The sequence below is a fragment of the Bos javanicus genome, chromosome 13 (assembly GCF_032452875.1).
Source record: "Bos javanicus breed banteng chromosome 13, ARS-OSU_banteng_1.0, whole genome shotgun sequence".
NCBI classification, from domain to species: Eukaryota; Metazoa; Chordata; class Mammalia; order Artiodactyla; family Bovidae; genus Bos; species Bos javanicus.
Window position 1 is genome coordinate 10,625,535 of NC_083880.1, and position 20,620 is coordinate 10,646,154.

Consider the following 20,620-nt stretch of genomic DNA (forward strand, 5'->3'; position numbering starts at 1 on the left):
ATCACAGAAGAAGCTCAGAGGGCATTACTGTAGAAAGTGGGACGTGTTCACAGATAACCCACATTCCAGGAACAGTCAGCAGAGAACTGTGCTGCCCTCCGACCAGCCTTGATGGGCACGGGAGGGCTCAGGCGTCCTACAGAATACTCCATAGCGTGCTCAAGCGTCAGAGGAGGCATCCTGCATCCCTGTAGGGGCAGGAGGGCCTCTTACAACCTTCCTGGGCCAGGAGAATCTGTTTCTTCTTGTCCTGATGATGATTTCAGCCCTGCTGTTGTCCACGGTTCATTCCTGGTCTGTTGATTTCAGTGTGTCAGAGTCAGGGGTCTAGGGCAGGGGTCTGAGCACTGAGGCAGGAGCTGTGTGTATTGTAGAGGGATATTTGTTGGTAGATTGCAGCTTTCACTATCAGAGCCTCATCTAAGAAGGGTTTGGCTTTTTTTTTTTTTTAATAAAATTCAAATGAGCTCAGCTGTAAACTGCTGAGAATGTGGTGTTGATTTGATAAAAAGTGCCTGACGATTAAAGTGTGGAATCCAGAGTGGATGGTCACCCAGCGATCACTGTTACGTTACAGCAATTCTGAAATCTGAAAGGTTTCTTCCCTCCAGGAACCATTTTCCCTAAGTTTGGTGCTGGGGCCCTTTTGACAGCAGATGTCAGCAAATGTAAGGCTGTGTTGATCGTTATGCTTCTGGGTGTGAAGAGCGCTCCCACGTGCTGGAGAGAGATTAACATGTGCTGTGCAACTGAGGAATGTCGTGGAGGGTTTGTTCTTACAGTGCTGGCAGGGTTCCTCTGGCTCCCAGGCTGGGATCCAATTGGACCACCAGCAGTAACAGTGCAGGACAGTGACAGACCAGTGACTGTAGGCTATCGAGAACAGGTGTACAAACCAGCACCACGGTGACCACGGTGAGCAATGACTCATCAGTGACACTGTTAACTTTCTTCTTCAACAGGAAGGAAATTGAGGTTTTAAAGAGAGACAAGGAAAAGGCCTGCTCTGAGATGGAAGAGCTCCGCACACAGGTTAAGTATTGACCCCTGGTGTGAAACGGATGCCCCCCTCCCTTTTCCATCGTTTTGAAATAATCTCAAACTTGCAGAAAGGAAACACAGAACATTTTTATGGAAGTTACAAGAGTTGCTGGCCCATCAGCCCCTCCCACTCCAAGTTGGGGAATCACTGTGGATATGACGGGGTGTAGCCTCGTCAGCCACGGCCGGGACCTCGTGTGGCTTGTCTGCCTTTCCTTGTTCTTAGGACCTGGTGCTTTTGAAGGTTATAAGCAGTTGTTTTGGTGTGTCTAAAACTTCCTTATAATTGGATTCCGATTATGTGGGAACATCCCCTTCTCATTCTATCCTGTCCGGGGACACAAGCTTTAGTGACATCCTTAGATTCTTGGTCAGGTGCTGTTGGCCAGGCTTCTTCACAAAGTTACTTTCCCCTTGGTAATTACGGAACATTTTATAGGAAAATCCTTTGAGATGATGTGAATGTCCTGTTCTTCATCAAACTCTCACCCAGTTGTTCTCCCTGTTTATTTAATGGGTTATAATATGTTACCATCAGTATTTATTTTCATGCTCAATTGTCCCAGATTTGCCTAATAAGAGCCCCCTCCTGGTGAGTTCTGGGCCCTCCAGACAGGTCCTGGTCATTATTTGAGTACTTCCTTACTTTGTAGTGTCCCATGATATTCCAGGTTCATCTGGTACTTCCCTTGCCCCAACCCTGGAAGTAGCCACTTCTCCAAGGAATCCTTGGTGACTTTTAGCTCAGAATGGTATGTGGAGACCAAGATTTGGGTACTGGGGGTGCTCACGGCTCCAGGATCATCACTATGTCCAAATGCAGTTAGTGCGTGGAACTCGGGAGTGTATATTTATGATGCTCACATGCATGTGGTTTCAGGTATATTTATTTGTACACCTCTCTACTAGAAATCATAAATTCAAACTCTGAAATTCCAATATCACAGGGATGGTTCTAGCTTTCTCTCTCTGTATTTATAACTTATTCCTCTAGCAGTGAAAAGCCTGGTCTCCATCCTCAGTGGATGGACTTACTGTTTGGTCAGTCCCCTTTAGCCTGCACGTGAATGCCCTTCTCACGCTGTTTAGCGCTGACCACCACACTGGTCTCCCTTTGCGCCACGAATAAGTGTTTTCTGCACTTGGTCTCTCTTACTGGCTTTTGTACCCAAGCACACAGCTAGGAGGGCTTCTCTTGTGACTCAGCTGCTAAAGAATCCACCTGTAGTGCGGGAGACCTGGGTTTGGTCCCTGGGTAGGGAAGATCCCCTGGAGAAGGGAAAGGCTACCTACTCCGGTATGCTGGCCTAGAGAATTCCAAGGGGTTGCAAAGAGTTGGACACGACTGAGCTTCTTTCACTTCACTTCACACAGCTTGGATGTGTCATTCTTTTTTATTTTTTTTTTTAAATTGAAATTATTACTGATAATTGCAGGCTCACATGTGGTTGTAAGACATATATTACAGAGGAATACACTCTGTCCAGTTTCCCCAGGGACCACGTTTTATTAAACTTTAGTATAGTGTCTGTGTTAGTATGCTAGGGCTGCCATAGCAAAGCACTGCAGACTGAGGGGCTTACACAACCAAGTTTATTTCCTCACAGTGCTCGGAGTTAGAAGTTCAGGTCAGGGCGGGGCTGGTTTCTTCTGAGGCCTCTCTCTGGTTTGTACACAACTGTCCTGCCTGTGTCTTCACGTGGTCGTCCTTCAGATGCGTCTGTGTTGTCATCTCTTATTAGGGCACCATCATACTGCATTCATACGACCTCGTTTTACCTTAATCACCTATTTCAAGACCCCGTCTCCAACTACACTCCCTCTGTACAGGATTGGAGGTTTGGGCTTCAACATTGAATTGGGGTGTGAGGGGGCACAAGTCAGCCCTTAATGAGCATCACAGTCAAGCTCTTGACATTGATGCATCCGTAGGTCTTACTTCCCCAGTTTTTTTTGTGGGGGGTGGGGGGGTTGTTCTTTTTCTTGGGGGAGGGGCTTCGTTGCCCCACGGCACGTGGCATCTTAGTTCCCCAACCAGGGATGGAACCCGAGTGTCCTGCCTCGGAAGGCAGGTTCTTAACCACGGGACCACCCAGAAAGTCCACGTGCTCCCGCAGCTTTGCTTATGCCCTCGTGTGGTGTCAGGTCTACACGGGTTTATTCCCTGTGCAGGTTCATGTCTCCACAACCCAGCTGCAGCGCCACTAGGTCCTTCATATTGTTCATTCACAGCGACATCCGCCATCTGTCTTTCTGCCCACCTATCTCAGCCCCAACAGCACCCTTACGGCAGAAAACAAAGAGGAACTGAAGAGCCTCCTGATGAAAGTGACAGAGGACAGCCAAACTTGTACCATTTCTCCAGTGACACACAAGGAGCCATCCCAAATGAGCTCTCTGGGACTGCCTCTCCACATAGCACGGCTCCCTGCTGCGTGTCCACAGTAGTTTCTTCCTGCCACTGGATGGCATTCCAAGGCGTTAACATCCCACAGCTCGTCTTCAGTTCAGTTCGGTCTCTCAGTCGTGTCTGACTCTGCGACCCTATGGACTGCGGCATGCCAGGCTCCCCTGTCCATCACCAACTCCTGGAGCTTGCTCAGACTCATGTCCATCGCGTCGGTGATGCCTTCCACCCATCTCATCCTCTGTCGTCCCCTTCTGCTCCTGCCTTCAGTCTTTCCCAGCATCAGGGTCTTTTCCAATGAGTCACTTCTTCACATCAGGTGGCCAAAGTATTGGAGTTTCAGCTTCAGCATCAGCCCTTCCAATGAATATTCAGGACTGATTTCCTTTAGGATGGACTCGTTGGTGTCTGCACCTTGCAGTCCAAGGGACCCTCAAGAGTCTTTTCCAACACCACAGTTCAAAAGCATCAGTTCTTCGGCACTTAACTTTCTTTATGCTCCAACTCTCACATCCATACATGACTACTAGAAAAACCATAGCTTTGACTAGATGGACCTTTGTCAGTTTTTTAACATGCTATCTTGGTTGGTCATAGCTTTTCTTCCAAGGAGCAGGTGCCTTTTAATTTCGTGGCTACAGTTACCATCTGCAGTGATTTTGGAGCCCAAGAAAATAAAGTCTATGACTGTTTCCATTGTTTTCCCATCTATTTGCCATGAACTGATGGGACCGGATGCCATGATCTTAGTTTTTTGAATGTTGAGTTTTAAGCCAACTGTTTCACTCTCTTTCACTTTCATCAAGAGGCTCTTCAGTTCCTCTTTGCCTTCTGCCATAAGGGTGGTGTCATCAGCGTATCTGAGGTTATTGATGTTTCTCCCGGCAATCTTGATTCCAGCTTGTGCTTCATCCAGCCTGGCATTTTGCATGATGTACTCTGCATGTAAGTTAAACAAGCAGGGTGACAATATACAGCCTTGACGTACTCCTTTCCCAATTTGGAACCAGCTTGTCTTAATGCTCACCTTTTAAAGGATGGCTGGGCTGATTCCAGTTTTGGGCCGTCACAGGAGCTGCAATGAACGTTCCTAGGCAGGTCTTTGTGTGGATGGTCTTCATTTCACAGGATAGATGCCCAGGAGACAATCGCTCATCTGTACGGCAGCTACATGTCTGGTTTTATATGAAATCGCCCAGCTGTTTTCCAGAGCAGCTACTAAGAGTCAATGTTCCCGCCAGCGGCGTCTGCCGGGTCCAGTTGCCCCACATCCCTGTCCACACTTGGTGTTGTCACTCTTACTTTAGCCCGTCCAGGAGTGAGTGACACTGGGTCAGAACAGCTGGCGGGGGCTCCACTTGGCTATCCCCTCGCTGGTTCAGGCCTGGTAAAGAAGGAGGTTTCCCTCGAGGGCAGAGAGCAGAACGCTCTGTGTACTTCAAAACAGGCGCGGTCCTAGTCTACTCAGGCTCATACAGACGCCACAAGCAGGCGGCTTCAACTACAGGGTTTATTGTCCCAAGGTTCTCAAGGCCACGGTCAAGGCGGGGCCGGCCTGGTTCCCGTGAGGCTCTTCCAGGCTTGTGGGGAGCCCCCTCTCACCGTGTCTTCTTATAAAGTCACTGTCCCATTGGATTAGGACCCCACCTTGTGAGCACATTTAACCTGAATTACCTGCCAGCAGCCTTGTCCCCAGACTGGTGACTTTGTGGACCCGGTTCTACCCACAGCAGCCACCTTGTTCAGGCCTCCAGCCTCTGGCTCCTGGTGAGCTGTGACGCTCTTCGCCTGTCTTTCTTGCTGGTTTTCAGAGCATTGGTTTGCCCTGTGACTTCAGTTCTCTGATGGGCCTGAGAAGAGTTGTGGACTTTCAGTTACTCAGCTTTTTCTTTGTTCTTGCTGGGAGGGTGGGAGTGCCGACTTCCAAGCTCTTTCCAGGCCAGAGCGGAAATGGCCTTTTGTTTTTCTCGTGGGTCTCTGCACGTTCACTGTCAGGACATAGAAGCATAGTAGGTTTTCACCTGCCGACCTTGTGTCCTTGCTGAGCGCCCACTCACTCTGGGAGTGCGTTTGTCACCTCTGGTTTCCCAGACTCCTGCTGTACCCTGGAGACACCCGCAGTTCCCATCTGCCTCTTCCCACCGCTGCCTGCCTCCCCAAGTCTGGCTGATACGGTGGGAACACCCACCCTGGGGCGACAGTGATGCATCCGCCTAGCTGTGCATGAACCCTGCTCTGAGGCACAGAGGGCTTCAGACCCTCAGCCTCTGGAGCAATTGCTAGGGAAAAGCAGAGGAGCAAAACATGGTTTGTGTGAAGGCGTGTGACACACGGTTGGCGATAACGAGCTTCCTTGTGTCGCCTGCTGGCTGCCATTTATCCCAGGCCGCACCGCCAGCGTCCAGCATCCACTGTCTGCAAAGTGGGTCATTTCATCAGTGTGCTGTGTTTAATGACAGTGATCAGATTTTTTAAGAGAATCATGTGCCTCAGGTTTAGCTAGGGTTCTGGGTTTTTTTTTTTTCCTTCAACTTGTATAAGATAATGTCAGAAATAACTGTGGGAGAAACGAGAAAAGCATGCCAGTTCTCCAGAGCAGTGATGGGATGTTGATGGGATGTGAGTGCTCCTGGTGCCCAGCATTTATTTCTTGGGGGATTGATCACAGTTCATCCTCCACCTGGTGGCCTGAGAGCCCGTCACTCTGGGGACACTGAGCAAGCGCCTCACCCACTAGTTGCTAATAGCAACCCCACCCCCAGCTGTGATGACCAAAATGGTCTCCAAAGATTGCCAAGCATCCCCTGGGGAGAAGAGTGTCCCTGGTTGAGGACCCCTGGGATGCTGCTGGCTTAAAAAAATAACTTTCCTACCTGTGTTTTCTCCCTTTTTGTTCCAGAGTCAGAAGTGTAGGGATGAACTGTCCCAGCTCAACCACAGGGTCCTGCAGCTCGGAGAGGAGGCCTCTACCCACCAGACCCAAAGCGAGAAGAGTCCCGTCACCGTCCAGCTGCTGACACACAGACTGGAGGAGGCCGAGCTCCGGGAGGAGCTGCAGGTGAATGGCGGGCAGGGCAGGGAGGGGCAGGCAGCCCGGCCTAAAACAGACCAGGGACAGCCCTGACGTGCCTGCAGGTAAAGCAAGGGGCTTCACAAGCAAGCCCTGACAAATGTGTGAACTTCTAGCAGCTTTTGCAAAGCCTGGTACCTCTAGAGAAAGTAGCAGAAAGGAATTAAATCCTGATGATAGGAGCCTAAATTGGGGTGACCTCTCCAGAGGTCATTAGGCAAAACATACATCAAGAGTGGTCAAGAACGTTGGTGTGCTCTGACTTCATGATTCTGCTGTGGGAACTTTACTGAACATTGTGTATGGACTTAGATGAACATATTTTCATTGCTCTGGTGTTTATAATAGCACAACAGAATTGGAATCAGCTTTGAATCATCAACCGTATTGACTAAGTCAGTAAATTATGGTGCCGCCATTATAAACCACATTTTTGAATAGTGTCTAATGCTCTGGACATTATAAAAGAGAAAGCATGGCCCACGATGTCGTGGTGGCAGCATGTGTGTGTGTGTGGAGGAAGGGCCAGGAGATACAGCATGTCGGGTGTGCTGTGATCACTGCTGACTTAAATTTTGTAATTCTTCCTTTTCTGAAGTTTCTTCATTAAGTACGTATCATGTTGCTAGTGTTCTTCTTATACTTGTGAAACCGATATTTAACAACAGGGTAACCAAATCCAAAAACTTGAACTTGAACTTGACCGCGTGACTCGGGACCGTCAGAGCCTGAGACTGGCACAGTCACAGCTGAGAGAGGCCCTTGAAGAGAGTCGGAACCAGGTGAGTGTGCATGGTGGTCCCAAGGCTGAGGGGAGTCAGCCTCGCCTCTGACAGCCTGCACGGGACTAGTCTGGCCAAGGGCTTCACGGGGCTGGCTGAGGCCACACAGCTAGGGGGGCGCCCTCCAGGCCGAGGATTCAGTCAGGCCCCGTCCAGGGTCAGGTGGAATGCGAGTGAACCGTGTGAAGGGCTGTGCCTGTTCCCTCACGAGGGCAGGCAGGCATAGCAGCACCTCTGGGTGTGCCCTCTGCAGGTGGAGGAGCCAGGGAACACGGAAGGTAGCCTCCGAGGTCCAGGCCGCGGGCGGAGCAGCCCCCGAGGGGACCAGCTGCTTGCCCTGGTGGAGCCCGGGTGTCACACGCCTGTTCATGTGTGTGGCAGTGCTGCCAATGCCCTGCACTTGTCTGATGCCTGCCAGGCTCAGAGATGCAGCAGCGGGGAGGCAGGGAGCTCACGGGCTGGGACACACAGATGTGAGCAGAGTGGGCCCAGGAGGGGTGGGGGGTGCCTGCCAGAGTGAGGTGCTGGGACGCAGGGCTGGTTCTTCCGAGGAGCTCGAGCAGGAGGAGAGGAGGGAGCTGACGGTGTGAGGTGCCCTGAGGGCCTCAGGCCCTGGTGGACTCAGACATGGGGTGCGCTTGGAGAGCCGGGGTCTGCAGGGGGAAGGGGCTGTGAGAGAGGGTCTAAGCCTCGTGTCTCTGCTCAGCCTGGCACCAGGTTCCCCACCTGGCCCCTGGTCTGACCCCTGGACTTAGCTGTGGACACCTGGTGTGAGAGGTCACTTCTCAGATGGCCCAGGTTGCAGAAGGGTCTGTCTGCATGTGGGACCCCTCCCTGTCCAGGGTCTTAGGAGGGGCTGGCAGACCCCTGTGGGCCCAGCCCCCTACTGTCAGCAGGCACTTTCTCCAAGGTGTCTCTGTGTACTGGGGGCCCCCTTCCCTGTTTGTAGTGCAAAAGGAACCTTGACAAATTGCTGGACTGGTTTGAGCCTTTGAGGTGGAGAAGACAGATCCACCCATGGGCAGCAGGACTGGGCTGCCGGAGGCTTCCATGCCGCTGGGGTTGGGGGATGCCCAGCACTCAGCCGCTGTCACAGGCAGGAGCAGCTACCGTGAGGCAGCTGGTGTCACCATTGGTGAGTTAGATGAGGACCCCCCAAAACATGCCTGGATGAAAGTGTGCAGAGAGAAGTAAGGCACTTACAAGGCATCTAGAGACCATCAGGGGTGCAGAGGTGAGGGTGCATCCAGAGCCGTGAGAGGGAATGGTCCTGAGGTCACAGGGCCAGCAGGGGAGCCAGGCGACAGAGGAGCTACACGGCCGGCATCCCGGGGTGCTGTGGGTGGGGGCACCTGCACTGGCCTCTGTGGCATCGGGTCATTGTTGCGTGGCAACCAAGCACCCAGGAAGGGCAGACAAGCATCCAGGCTGCTGAGCACTGCACCAGGGGTTTCCTTAGCATCACTGCCCCACATTTGGCCGGGCCAGCCTGGATTCAGGGTGGAGAGGTCCGCCATCGTCTGAGGGGCTCACTGCCCCACCCCAGCACCCAGAACACGGAGGCCCTGGCTTCCTGGCTGCAGGGGCCCCACTTCTCTTCTGGGGACATCCTGCCTTCTCACGTGGCGGTCGAGCAGGGCTCTCCGGAGCAGGCCCACTCTCCACCCACACCTTGTTTTACAAGGAGGGCCTCAGGGGCACTCAGCTGGGCCGTGCTGAATACTGCCTGGCCTAGGAGAGTGGACGGTAAGGCCTGTGGTCAGGCTTCAGGGCTAAGCAGAGCATCGGCTGCAGGAGGCAACAAGGCACCCAGGCAGGTGTGCGGGACTCAGACCTGGGCAGGAGTGACTGCATAGTGATCATCCGAAGCTCTAAAGCCACAGGGAGGTGGCTACGTCTGGTGGAGGGTGTGTGAGAACTTTCCTCCCCTCTCTTCATCCCAGGAGCGTGGCAGCTGCTCCGCTGGACCTGTGTGTGTGGTGTGCTTCTGGGGGTCTGTCTGGGGAAATTGCCCAGGGTGGCCCCTCAGACACGCGGTGACACAGGCCAGTGAGGGAGTAGGGCTGTGGCTCACAGTTTCACCCCTGCCCGGCCAGGATGGCCAGTGCCCTCCTCCCCTGCCTGCCCTCAGCAGGGCACCTGGTGGAGCCGCCGCCTCTCCCGTCCACAGGGTCTCAGAGGGCAGGTCTGTGCGCTCCAGACGAGGCCACCGGAGCCCGTGGTGTAAATGGTGTTTAGATGGCCTCCCAGGCGCTCCATTCAGGGAAAGTGGCCAGGCTCTGGGCAGCCTGGTGCCAGCGATCCCGTGGGTTCTGTGCCCAGGAAGCAGGTGGCCGAGTCCGTCCACATCCACACCTCTCCAGATGCTGTGCAACCACCTCTGGGGCCCTGGCCACAGCCCGTCTCAGGAGCATGAGCTCTATATTTAGAGGGAGGCTGCTCTACACGGCTGGTGTGAGTCCCATTATTGAAGGAATTAAACCCAGCAAAGAACCCAGGGGGTAAACAGGGCAGAATAACTTGATCCTCCCAGGATCCGGTACGAGGTCACAGGGAGGGCTACAGGCAGGCCTTCCAGGCTCTCAGGGTGCAGAAGCGCCCCTGAATGGACTCTGTGTTAGTCACTCAGTCCCATCCGATTCTTTGCAACCCCATGGACTTTAGCTTGCCAAGCCCTTTGTCCCTGGTATTCTCCAGGCAAGAACATTCGAGTGGGTTGCCATGCCGTTCTCCAGGGGATCTTCCCAACACAGGGACCAAATCCACGTATCCCGTGTCTCCTGCATTGCAGGCGGATTCTTTACCGTCTGAACTACCAGGAAATGGAGTGTGGGCATCAGATAAATAGACTCTTTAGAAATTGTGGGCTCTGCTGGACACACCCTTCCCTTGTGGGGTGCCTACCAGGTAGAAATGCAGTTTTCTGTGTCTGGTGGTGACCCTTTAGCTCTGGGCAGTCACCGCACAACTGCTGTGCCTTTTCCCCGGCAGCTGTATGGAGCCACCCAGAGGCTGCAGCTGGCCCAGTCGCAGCACACCCAGCGGGTACAGCAGCTGCGGGAGGAGATGGCACACCTCGTGCCTGCAGTCCGCGTGGCCGAGCTGCAGCGGCTGCTGGAAGGGGAGCGGTGGGGGGCACGGCGGCTCCAGGAGGAGGCCCAGGTGAGTGGGGACCAGGCTCGGGGGCCAGCTGGGGGTGATGGGGAGGGTGAGTAGGCTTTCTGGTGCCAAGGGGAGGATGGCCTGACAGCCCTCCCACCATGTGGGATGTTTATGGAAGCCACGGGACCCGGCTTCCGCTGGGAGCTGGGGGGCATTGAGCGGCCGACCCTGAGTCCCCCAGCCTGTTTTCTGGGCTGTGTGTGTCTGTAGCCAGCCACACACGTGACCTGCTTCCAGGTCTGAAAGGTGGTGATAGAAGGGCCACAAGAGAGGGATGGGCAGGAATAGCTTTTCAGGAGTGTAGGCAGGTGCAAAGGTCCTGGGGTGGGCTGTGCTTGGCATGTTTCAAAGCAGCAAGGGGTGTGGGGTGCTGGTTGGACAAGAGATCAGCACAGTGACAGCATGGACTTGGGGAGCCCTGCTGTGTGCCAGGCTCACATGCAGAAACAGAGCTGCTGCCTTAAAAGGGCACCAGAACAGTGGCTCAGCACGTGCACCGTGGGGGACTGGATCCTGGCTCCACCACCTGAGCCGAGTGGTTTAACTGAGTGAGTGATTCAACTCTCTGTGCTTCCATTTCTTTCAACCTCTGGTGGCAGTGGTTCCCACCTCAGAGCAGTCTCTCAGGCATCAGTGAGTGAGCACCTCAAAGTGCGAGCCTGGGGAAGCACATTTGGGTCCTCAAAGTTCATGGGTCAGTGCGAGGGTGAGGAGCGGCAGAGGGCTAGGTGCCTTCCTGAGGAAGCAATTTGTGCAAGATTGGAAAGGTGGGTAGAATCTGACATTTGTAAAACACAAATTCTAACGAAGAACAGCCTTATAGCATTATGCAAACACGTTGTGCTGGAGAGACATTTAAGCTAGGACAGATTATTGACAAAGGAAATTTAGTCAGAGATCCCCTAGAAAGACTACCATGATTGGGGAAACTCAACTTTGAGTCATTTAGGATTAAAATCCTAGGACAAAGAGTCTCTTATCTGTTCACACTACAGTGAGAAGTGCAGCTTTGTGGCTTGTGAGACATTTCTAACCATCCCTCCCTATAGATGAAAGGTTAGCCAGATACTCAGATTTTGTACACTTCAGCTGATTTCCATTCTAAAGTAAATAAGCCTGAGATGATTCTTTTTATTTTATTTTTACAAACGAGGCAACTTATTAACCCAGCATCATTTGTTCTAATGCTTCTTGTTGGCAGCTGCCACCTGTCCAGCGATCCCGTCCAGATCTCTCTGTCCCTGAGGCGTCAGTTTGCGGCCCCCATCTTGGTCCTTTTCCACCATTTTCAGCCAATGTACCATGCTGATCTCTGCCACTGCTGCTGCTGCTAAGTCGCTTCAGTCGTATCCAACTCTGTGCGACCCCATAGACGACAGCCCACCAGGCTCCCCCGTCCCTGGGATTCTCCAGGCAAGAGTACTGGAGTGGGGTGCCATTGCCTTCTCTGGTGTTGATCTCTAACCTCCTGTTATTCAGGAAGCACATGAAAGGCAGCTGAAAGCAACAGAAGAGCGGGTGGAGGAGGTGGAAATGATTCTGAAGAACATGGAAGTGCTCCTCCAAGAGAAAGTGGGTGAGCTGAAGGAACAGGTGAGTGATGGACGCCTCCTTTGGGCATCCAGGTAGCTGATGAGGGAGACAGGACCCCAGAGAACCCTGTGTCCTGCGGAAGTGCTGAGAAGGGGAGAGGAGGGCAGGGAGAGGGGAGAGAGAGGCCTTGCTGTCCTATGAGGTCTGCTTGCTGCTCCAGGAAGTGAAATGTGAGCATCTGTGGAAATGCTTAGTTCCACAGTGACCGAATGTGGTTTACCTGGAGCGCCCTGAGCCGCGTCCCCAGTTCGAGTCACTCCACGCAGGCTGCCTGCTCCAGACCCCCACTCCCACCTGTGTAGCCCGTGCCCTGCCGGCACCACCGCCCTCCAACCTTTTCCGTCCCTGGGTCCTCACTTTCCTTCCCAATCATCAGACTCCTGGTGACCCCCTACCCCCAGTCACTCTTGGTAAAACCTCAACCCCAAGTAAATCTTGAGGCTCCTACATGCTGGGGGAGGGGGCGGGTAGGGGTTGACTGTCCCAACTGCCGCCTTTCCCCCCTCCCTGTCTGGGGGGCCCTTCCGCTCTGACCCCCAGCCCCTCTCCCCTCCTCTCAGTTGTGACTTGGGCTGTGTCCCCGTAAGACCAGAAGGTCCCAGAGAAATGGCTGTGCGCTCAGCTCGCCCAGCCCCGCTTCTGCCGCCCCCTCTCCGGTCTCCTCAGCACCGCCTTCCGGAGCCCGGTGCTCCCAGCGAGTTCTCTGCTGCCTTGACAGGCCCCCCTTCAGAGCTGTCTGCTCCCAGCCGCCCGGCCACCCAGGGGCCCGTCTGGCTCTTCAGCGCGGCCCTCGGTGCGGAGCAGAGCTCCCATCGCGCACCCCGCGCCCCGTCTTTTGGGTCCTGACAGCTGGGCTCCTCGTCTCCTCTGCCAGCCCCTCAGCAGCAGCAGTCTTCCTTAGATACGTTGGAGCTGCGGCCTGCCTCAGAGTAGACAGCGGCTTCTCCGGTGGCCTCGAGATTCTGCAGGACCTGGCCCCCTCCCCTCGGCCCCTCGCCCAGCCGGCGTGGCGGCCCTGCCTTCCTCACGGGCCTCCTGGCTGTTCCTGCCACCGCGCATGCGCCGGCCTCTGCCCGGGAGGTTTGCGTCAGGCAGCCGCCCGCGCGTCCTCCATGCTTCTTTCAGGTCTCTGTGCACCTCAGGCTCAGCCGTGTGTCCCCCGCCTGGGTTCTCTGTTAACACGCCACCTGACACTGCGCGCTCTGCTGGCTCCTGTTAGAACACGTGCCTGTGGGAGCAGGGCCGTGGCCGGGCAGCACTGGCCCGCCGAGCTGCTCGGTAGCTACTTGAGTGAGTGGCTTCAGCGCGGACTTTCAAAGCCCAAAGCCGGGACCCCTGCGTCTTTGCATCTTGAGTAGTGTGTCCTGTGTCCCCATCGCTGAAGCCCCTGTCGGTGTCGTGTGGGTGGCACCCAAGGTGCCTCAGTGCGTCCCGGCTGGCATGGTGGGCCTGCAGAGCGCACTGAGATAAGGCCATCATTTGGGTACTCTTGACAGTTTCCTCATTGATTTTTGGAGGCCTCCAGATTTGGGTCTTGTCTTCATTTCGTGATACATCAATTTGTACAAAGTTGGCTTAAATTTTCTCTACCACATAGTTCGTCAGTTTCCTCTCTCATGCCAGGATAACAAAACCTGTCATTACATCCAACATGTCTCTGATTTGTAAGGTTCCCCAAACTAGTCTGAACGCGTGTGGAGGAATAGGAAGGGAGAGCTGGTGGCGTGGCGTGGCTGCGTTAGACGTGCAGTACACTGTGGCTTTCTCCCCTCTCCAGTTTGAAAAGAACAGCCGATCTGATCTGCTGCTCAAGGAGCTCTATGTGGAAAATGCTCACCTGACAAAAGCGCTTCAAGTCACTGAAGAGAAGCAACGAGGTGCCGAGAAAAAGGCCCGATTCTTGGAAGAAAAAGTTAGAGCTCTCAGCAAACTGCTCAGCAAGATTGCTACAGCATCCCTCGCTGTGTAGACTGCTTTTCTTCCTGGAGTTCGTTTTGAAAGAACATCTTTAAAGTAAACCACTGTGATGCTGTAACTTATTGTGGCTCACTGGCTGTACACCCCTGGATAGACGAGGATTGTGATTCTGTTTATCTCACAAGCATTTAATGAAGGTCTGTGTGCCAGAGGCTGGGGAAACAGGTTGTAAAAGACTACTTTTTTTTTTTTTAGTGGTCCTTGGGTAACTTCCAGAGTTACATTCCTAATTTTGCTACTGACAAGCAAAACAGATTATGGGGTTCCCAGCAAGGCAAATGGTAAAATAAAGCAATTTTAATGTTGCACTTCTGACCTTGGCTACAGAGATTCAAATGCAAAGTCAGGGCTCTATAGTTTTACCATTGCACTGTTAGTGCTATGGGTTTAGTCACTGGCATTCTCGTTGGTGGATTGATAGAGACACTCCAGAAATGTACTTTCTGTGATTTTCAACTGGCGATAAGGGATAGAGGAAGGAAGCCTTTTTGTCAGGGCCTGTTCCACCACGAGGGAGTCTAGACAGTGCTGGTATTTTAGGGCTGTGGACTCAGGGAGGATGGTATCCATTGTGAATGCAATCTTTTCCTCATTGAAATGTCATCACACTGGAAAGTGTATGATATGTTTAAAAAAAAAAAAGGGAAAAAATACAGTTTTATATCCAAGATATACATAAAGTATGGTCATTTGGTTTATCAGAATAAACTACTGTAATATGAAGTCACTGTATTTGCAATAAAATCCTTTTCTATTAAAACCGATTAACTTCTAGATATTTTTTAAACTAAAATATTTCAGAGATAGAGAAAAATAGTTCTATAGGAAGCACTCATATGCACTACATGAACATGCAGGTGTGTTAAGGACGTTGTTACAGCATCCTGGACAGAGGCCCAGTCCCTGTTCTACTGCAGCCAACCTCTCTCCCCGTCCTGGTGGCCTCCACTCTCCCGAAGCTGCTGCACGCCCCCTCCCCTCCGTCTGTCTGCACATTTACTGTCCCTGCTTGAATGTGAAAAGCCTTAAACTGGGGGAATAGATGGAAAGATCAGATCTGGGGTAGGAGGACTCAACAACATAAAGTGGGCTCTTCTCTCCATGCAACTCTGGTCGCTTAACCTATGACAAAGGAGGCAAGGATGGACAGTGGAGAAAACCCTCTTCAATAAGTGGTGCTGGGAAATCTGGACAGCTACAGTAAAAGAATGAAATTAGGACATTCTCTGATACCATACACAAAAATATACTCAAAATGGATCAAAGACCTAAATGGAAACTTTTAAGGAAAACATAGGCCGAACACACTTTGAGGGAATTCTCTGGCAGTCCAGGGTTAAGACTTGGCACTTTCACTGCTGTGGGCCTGAGTTCGATCCCTGGTCAGGGAACTAGGATCCCACAAGTCGCATGGCACGGCCAAAAAAAAAAAAGCACTCTGACATAAACTGCAGAACTATCCTTTTTGATCCATGTCTTTGAATACTGAAAAATAAAAATAAACAAAGGGAACTTAATTATACTTAAAAGCTTCTGCACACCAAAGGAAACAAAAACAAAATAAAAAACTAACAGGGAAAATATATTTGCAAAGGCAGCAACTGACAAGGGATTAATCTCCAAAATATACAAATGTAGCTCTATGTCAAAAAAATAAAAATAAAAAACCAAAACCCAATTTAGAAATGGGCAACACAAATAAATAAAAATAAAAAATAGAAATGGGCAGAAGACGTTAATAGACAGTTCTCCAAAGAAGATAGACAGATTGCCATGAAATGATGGCACATGAAATGATGGTCAGCATCACTAATTATCAGAGAAATGCATGACAGAACTGCAATGAGGTATCACATCACACTGGTCAGAGTGGCCGTCATCCAAAAGTCTACTAATAATAAAGGCTGGAGAGGGTGTAGAGAAAAGGAAACCCTCCTACATTATTGGTAATACTGTGAATTGGTACAGCCACTATGGAGAACAGTATAGAAATTCCTTAAAAAGCTGAAAATATACTAGAACTACTGTATGATTCAGAAATCCCACTCTGGGGCATATATCTGGAGAAAACTATAATTCAAAAAGATACACATACTCCAATGTTCATTCCAAACTCCCTTCCCATCCAAGGTTGCCACATCCCATTGAGCAGAGTGCCCCATGCTACACAGTAGGAAAGACAATTGAGTTTTCAACCTTGGGTCCATCACTTACTGTCTGAGTGACTTTGGTGAGGTTACGTAACCTTTCCGAGGGGAGCAGCTACTCACCCTCTGCTGGAGGAACCAGGGAGATGGGTCCCCTCTGTCCCCTCCCCAGCAGCGCATTCCTTGGCCCTGGTCCACCGGTACTTTGTCTTGTCCAGGCAGACGTGTTTAGGCCTGAGTTGTGCTCCTCTTCAGTCGAGGACCTTCATCATTAGCCTTCCTCCACCCACCACCCTGGGGTCTGGGGCCTGGTGCCCACCTGTCCAGGCCCACTGCCTCCTGCCCTCTCTCCAGAGCAGCTGGACCCCTCCTTCCTCCCCAGCCTTGCCTCGATTATACCTAATGGCCACCCTTACTAGACTAGCGCCCCACCTAGTGACAGCGCTTCCCTGCTTCTGCAGAAACAGTGATCATGCACAAATGAACAAGAGTAGTGACCGCTGCCGCGTGTACGCTTAACAAAATGCCCCTTCACTCTACGTGATAGCCTCCAACACCCACAACTTCATAAAGTTGGATGAGACAATTGAGGCTGGGGGTTTAAACTTAATATTTGAGCTGGGATTTGCACATGCACGGCCTGCCTGCCACCAAAATCTGACTCCTGCTGCTGCACCCCTTGGTTTTTCTTTATCACTGTGGGGGTTAGTTTATATTAGTGCCAAATCAGTACTGGGTGAGAGCTATCCCTCTCCCTCCCCAGGCAAACAGTCTAATTTGCAGGCTGAGGTCACAGGAGGAAGGAGATAGATACATGGATCCATAGAGAAATGGAGAAAATAAATTGGTTGAAATATCTGAGGCTCATTTATGGGCAGAGCCAGAGTAATAATTCAAAAGGATTCCAGCATCCCGAGCTTTGTCTTATCCACATACGACTATGATCTCTCTTCTCAAAGCTGAGGGCCCAGACATGGCCCTTGGGTTCTGCCCTGATACAGATGTGGTTTCTTTAAGCATCTGAACGCCAGCATCCCACTTTCCTTTAGACAGCTTTCTTGTGCTCTGACAGCTTCAGAAACTAACCAGGGAGCAGATGTGGACAGAGCAGCCCAAGGACTGCTTGGAGCTGCTGGCTGCACTTGCCTCGATCCTGGAGAAATAGTTCTTCCATCCCTCAGCCTCATTCACTGGCTGAAAACAGCCCCAGGGCCCATCCGTGTCCCTGATAAAGAATCCTCTCTCTCCACCCCACACACACCCAGGTTCAGACCTGGGCCAATTTCACCACCTTTCAGGTTGGCTGTTGCCTGTCCTGCAGTATCAGAAATGAGAGGCTGACGCTACACTGTGAGTTTAGATCAGAATGTGTTCTTGAGCAAATGTGTGTTTCCTGCTTCTTCCCAGCCTCAGCCACCACCTGGGAAGAGAAAAAAGCTCATTGCTCTTTCCTGGGAGCCAGACTGAGGTAGGTTGAACATTCTTCACACCTGGGATACGTTTAATCAGAGCACAGTGGGTCAGCCGCACAGACACAGGGCAGGAGTCCCCTCCCCGCCGGGAAGTGACAACAGCCTGTGACTGTATGCATGCCAACCTGCCCCCCTCCCCATCTGTGGGGACAGATCAGGGACTGAGGGTCTTGAGCTCTTTTTCCCTCCAGTGAGGATCCAGCTCGTGGCCTCACCATGTGCTGTTTATACCCTGGTAACGTTACTGGCAGCTTTGTCTGAACCTTACCATCTAGCACCTGTGACCTGAAGTGCTGAGAGCTCTCTCCCTTCACCTGTAGGCAAGCCGTTTGATTTCAGCTCCGGTGGCAAAGAGAACAATTCCAGAGTGAGGGAGCAGAATCTAGGCTGTAGCGAGGAGGAGTGAGGCTGGGCAGCTCCTTCAGGGTGTTTGGTTGTGGGTTGAGCACCTTTGAGGCTGCAGGTAAAGGGAGCAGCATAGTTGAGGGAGAGGTGTTTTGTGTTTTTTTTTTTTTTTTTTTAACTGAAGGACAATTGCTTTACAGGATTGTGTTGGTTTCTGCCAAACATCAGCATGAATCAGCCACAGGACAGAGGGCTTTTTTCTTTTTAATGATGGGAGCCATCCTGGTCAAAGCCTCTTGGTCCCTGCTTTTCCTACTATCAGACGCTGTTTTCCCAAGTAGACTAGCTTCCCTGTTAGCTCAGTTGGTAAAGAATCCACCTGCAATGCAGGAGACCCTGGTTCGATTCCTGGGTCAGGAAGATCCACTGGAGAAGAGAGTGGCTACCCACTCCAGTATTCTTGGGGTTCCTTGGTGCTCAGCTGGTAAAGAATCTGCCTGTGTTGCGAGAGACCTAGGTTCTATCTCTGGGTTGGGAAGATCCCCTGGAGAAGGGAAAGGCTACCCACTCCAATATTCACGCCTAGAGAATTCCATGGACTGTATAGTCCATGGCATAACAAAGAGTCAGACACGACTGAGTGACTATCACTTTCACTTTTCATGCTTTTCATAAATGGCCTTGAGGAAATTTCCTCAATTGAGGAAATTTCTATTTTATTGAAGTTTTTTTTTTTTTTTATCATGAATGGGTTTTAAATTTTTTCAAGTGTTTTTTATGCATAGTCTTACTTTTAATTCTTACTTGAATGTTGGTAGAATTGAGCTTTGAAGCCATTTGGTCCTAAGCTTTTAACTTTTGGGATTTTTTTTTTTAATTAATATTTGAATCTCTTTATTTGTTACTGGAGTGTTGAGTTTTTCTATTTTTTCTTGTTTTAGTCTTGACAGGGTGTATGTTTCTCAGAATTTATCTATTTCTTCTAGGTTTTCCAATTTGTAACTGTTCATCAATAATAACGTCCCCTTATGATTATGCTTCTTTACTTCTGAGGTATCTGTTGTAATGTCACCTTCCTTTCTGTGGTTATTTCAGTTTCCTCTCCTTCTTCCCTTAGGTAAGGGTTTATTGATGTTGTTTGCTTCTTTTGAAAAATGCACTTCCAGTTCTTGCACATGCACACTGGGCATTCTGGCACACGGGCAATGTGTTTAGAGCTGTCGCTTAGCAACGATCATTCTGGGATGAAAGATTCCAAACCGTTGAGCTTCCCAGCTGGGAGGTTGTGGCGGGACGGCTCTGGCTTCCCTGTAGTGCTTGTGTTGGGTTTAGGGGACTGTGAAGAGCCGAGGGGGAGGTGAGGTGTGTTTGGAGCCTATAGGCTCTGCGATGAAGAAGATTTTTGGCTTCAGGAGTAAGAAGGGCGAGTCGCCCTTAGACTCCTCCATCAGCCTGAGGAGAGACAGAGGTCATCGTAGAACCAGCTTCCAGCCCGGGTACCACATCCGAGACAGGGACCTCAAAAAGATCCACAAAGCTGCCAGCAAAGGCAATGTAGCCAAAGTGCAGCTGGTTCTGTTGCTCGGAAAGAATGGCCTGAACGACAGGGACAAGAACAACAGGTAAGTGGGGAGGAAGGGCCTGGCAGGGCTCCCTCCTGTGAGTTTCCCCTCCAAGGCTCGCAGACACCTTTGTGGGATCCAGCGCCCCACAGACTTGATAGGCTGCAAAAGCCTTAGCTGGTTTCGGACCCTCTTATAATTCCCCTTACAGAGCACTTTAGTGGTCGTTTTAAAGTGATTTAACTGAATGTCGGTAATCACAGAACTGAAATGAAACATGAAAAGCATCTTTTTTTGTCCTTCTTCCTCCTCCTCTTCCTTTGTTGTTATGCACGTGTTAGCATGATGTACTCGTGAGTAAGAACTCTCAAGTTCTATAGCTCTCAAGAAATCTTCTGGAACCCCCTGGCTCTCACCCTGTTTTTCTCATGTGATTTATGAAAACTCTTCTTCCCATGGATCGTCCATTGTGGATATTGGCAGTGGACAGATTTTTGATGATGTTGGCATTTAATGTACACATTTTTATACCATAATGTTATGTATTACAGAAAACTGCATAGTAAGAAAAATAATCCCCATGACAGGTCAACTTCTGGGTTAAAAATCCTTCAGATACAATGCAATATCCATTTTATATCAGTATACACTTAGGTGTATAGGTTCCTTGCTGAAGGACCTTAGAAGACAGCTTGGAAGTAGGAAGCTGGCTGTGCCTTTGACTAAGAGGACATTTTCTTAGGATCTATGGTTTTTCCATATTTAAACCAAATAAACATCGTGGTTTTAAAGATTTTGGGTTACACATGCTGTCTTTAATTCTGATGAAATTGAAAGTTTTGTATAGTAGACAAAGATTTGCCCTTTTACATATAAAAATTTGATGACATTTTCTATTAGAAAGATAAATTATGTGTAGATGGTGGAGAAATAGCCTGGTAACTATTTAGAGAAAAGTAACTAGATTTTTATCTCACCAAAAAGTTCAGAGGGAGTATAGATCAAAAATTATAAATACACAGGGTGAGAAAAGTACCAGAAGAAAACTGAAATTCCTATCTA

The 20,620-nt window shown here is 50.7% G+C and overlaps 2 protein-coding genes across 6 annotated transcripts in view; both read left to right on the top strand.

Annotated features, from left to right (window-relative positions):
- Positions 1-14,796, top strand: part of LOC133258930 (ninein-like protein) — a 120,090-nt gene extending 105,294 nt beyond the window's left edge. For all 5 annotated transcript variants that reach the window (XM_061435666.1, XM_061435665.1, XM_061435667.1 and 2 more), the window contains 6 exons: positions 963-1,032; positions 6,348-6,506; positions 7,187-7,300; positions 10,292-10,462; positions 11,942-12,055; positions 13,833-14,796. In XM_061435666.1, coding sequence (XP_061291650.1) covers positions 963-1,032; positions 6,348-6,506; positions 7,187-7,300; positions 10,292-10,462; positions 11,942-12,055; positions 13,833-14,024 — 820 coding nt within the window. In that variant the 3' untranslated portion in view covers positions 14,025-14,796. The remainder of the gene's footprint in view (positions 1-962; positions 1,033-6,347; positions 6,507-7,186; positions 7,301-10,291; positions 10,463-11,941; positions 12,056-13,832) is intronic.
- Positions 14,797-19,226: 4,430 nt separating this feature from the next.
- Positions 19,227-20,620, top strand: part of LOC133258880 (ankyrin repeat domain-containing protein 26-like) — a 76,476-nt gene continuing 75,082 nt past the window's right edge. The window contains exon 1 of the mRNA XM_061435564.1: positions 19,227-19,618. Within this exon, the coding sequence (XP_061291548.1) occupies positions 19,386-19,618 (233 nt within the window). The 5' untranslated portion in view covers positions 19,227-19,385. The remainder of the gene's footprint in view (positions 19,619-20,620) is intronic.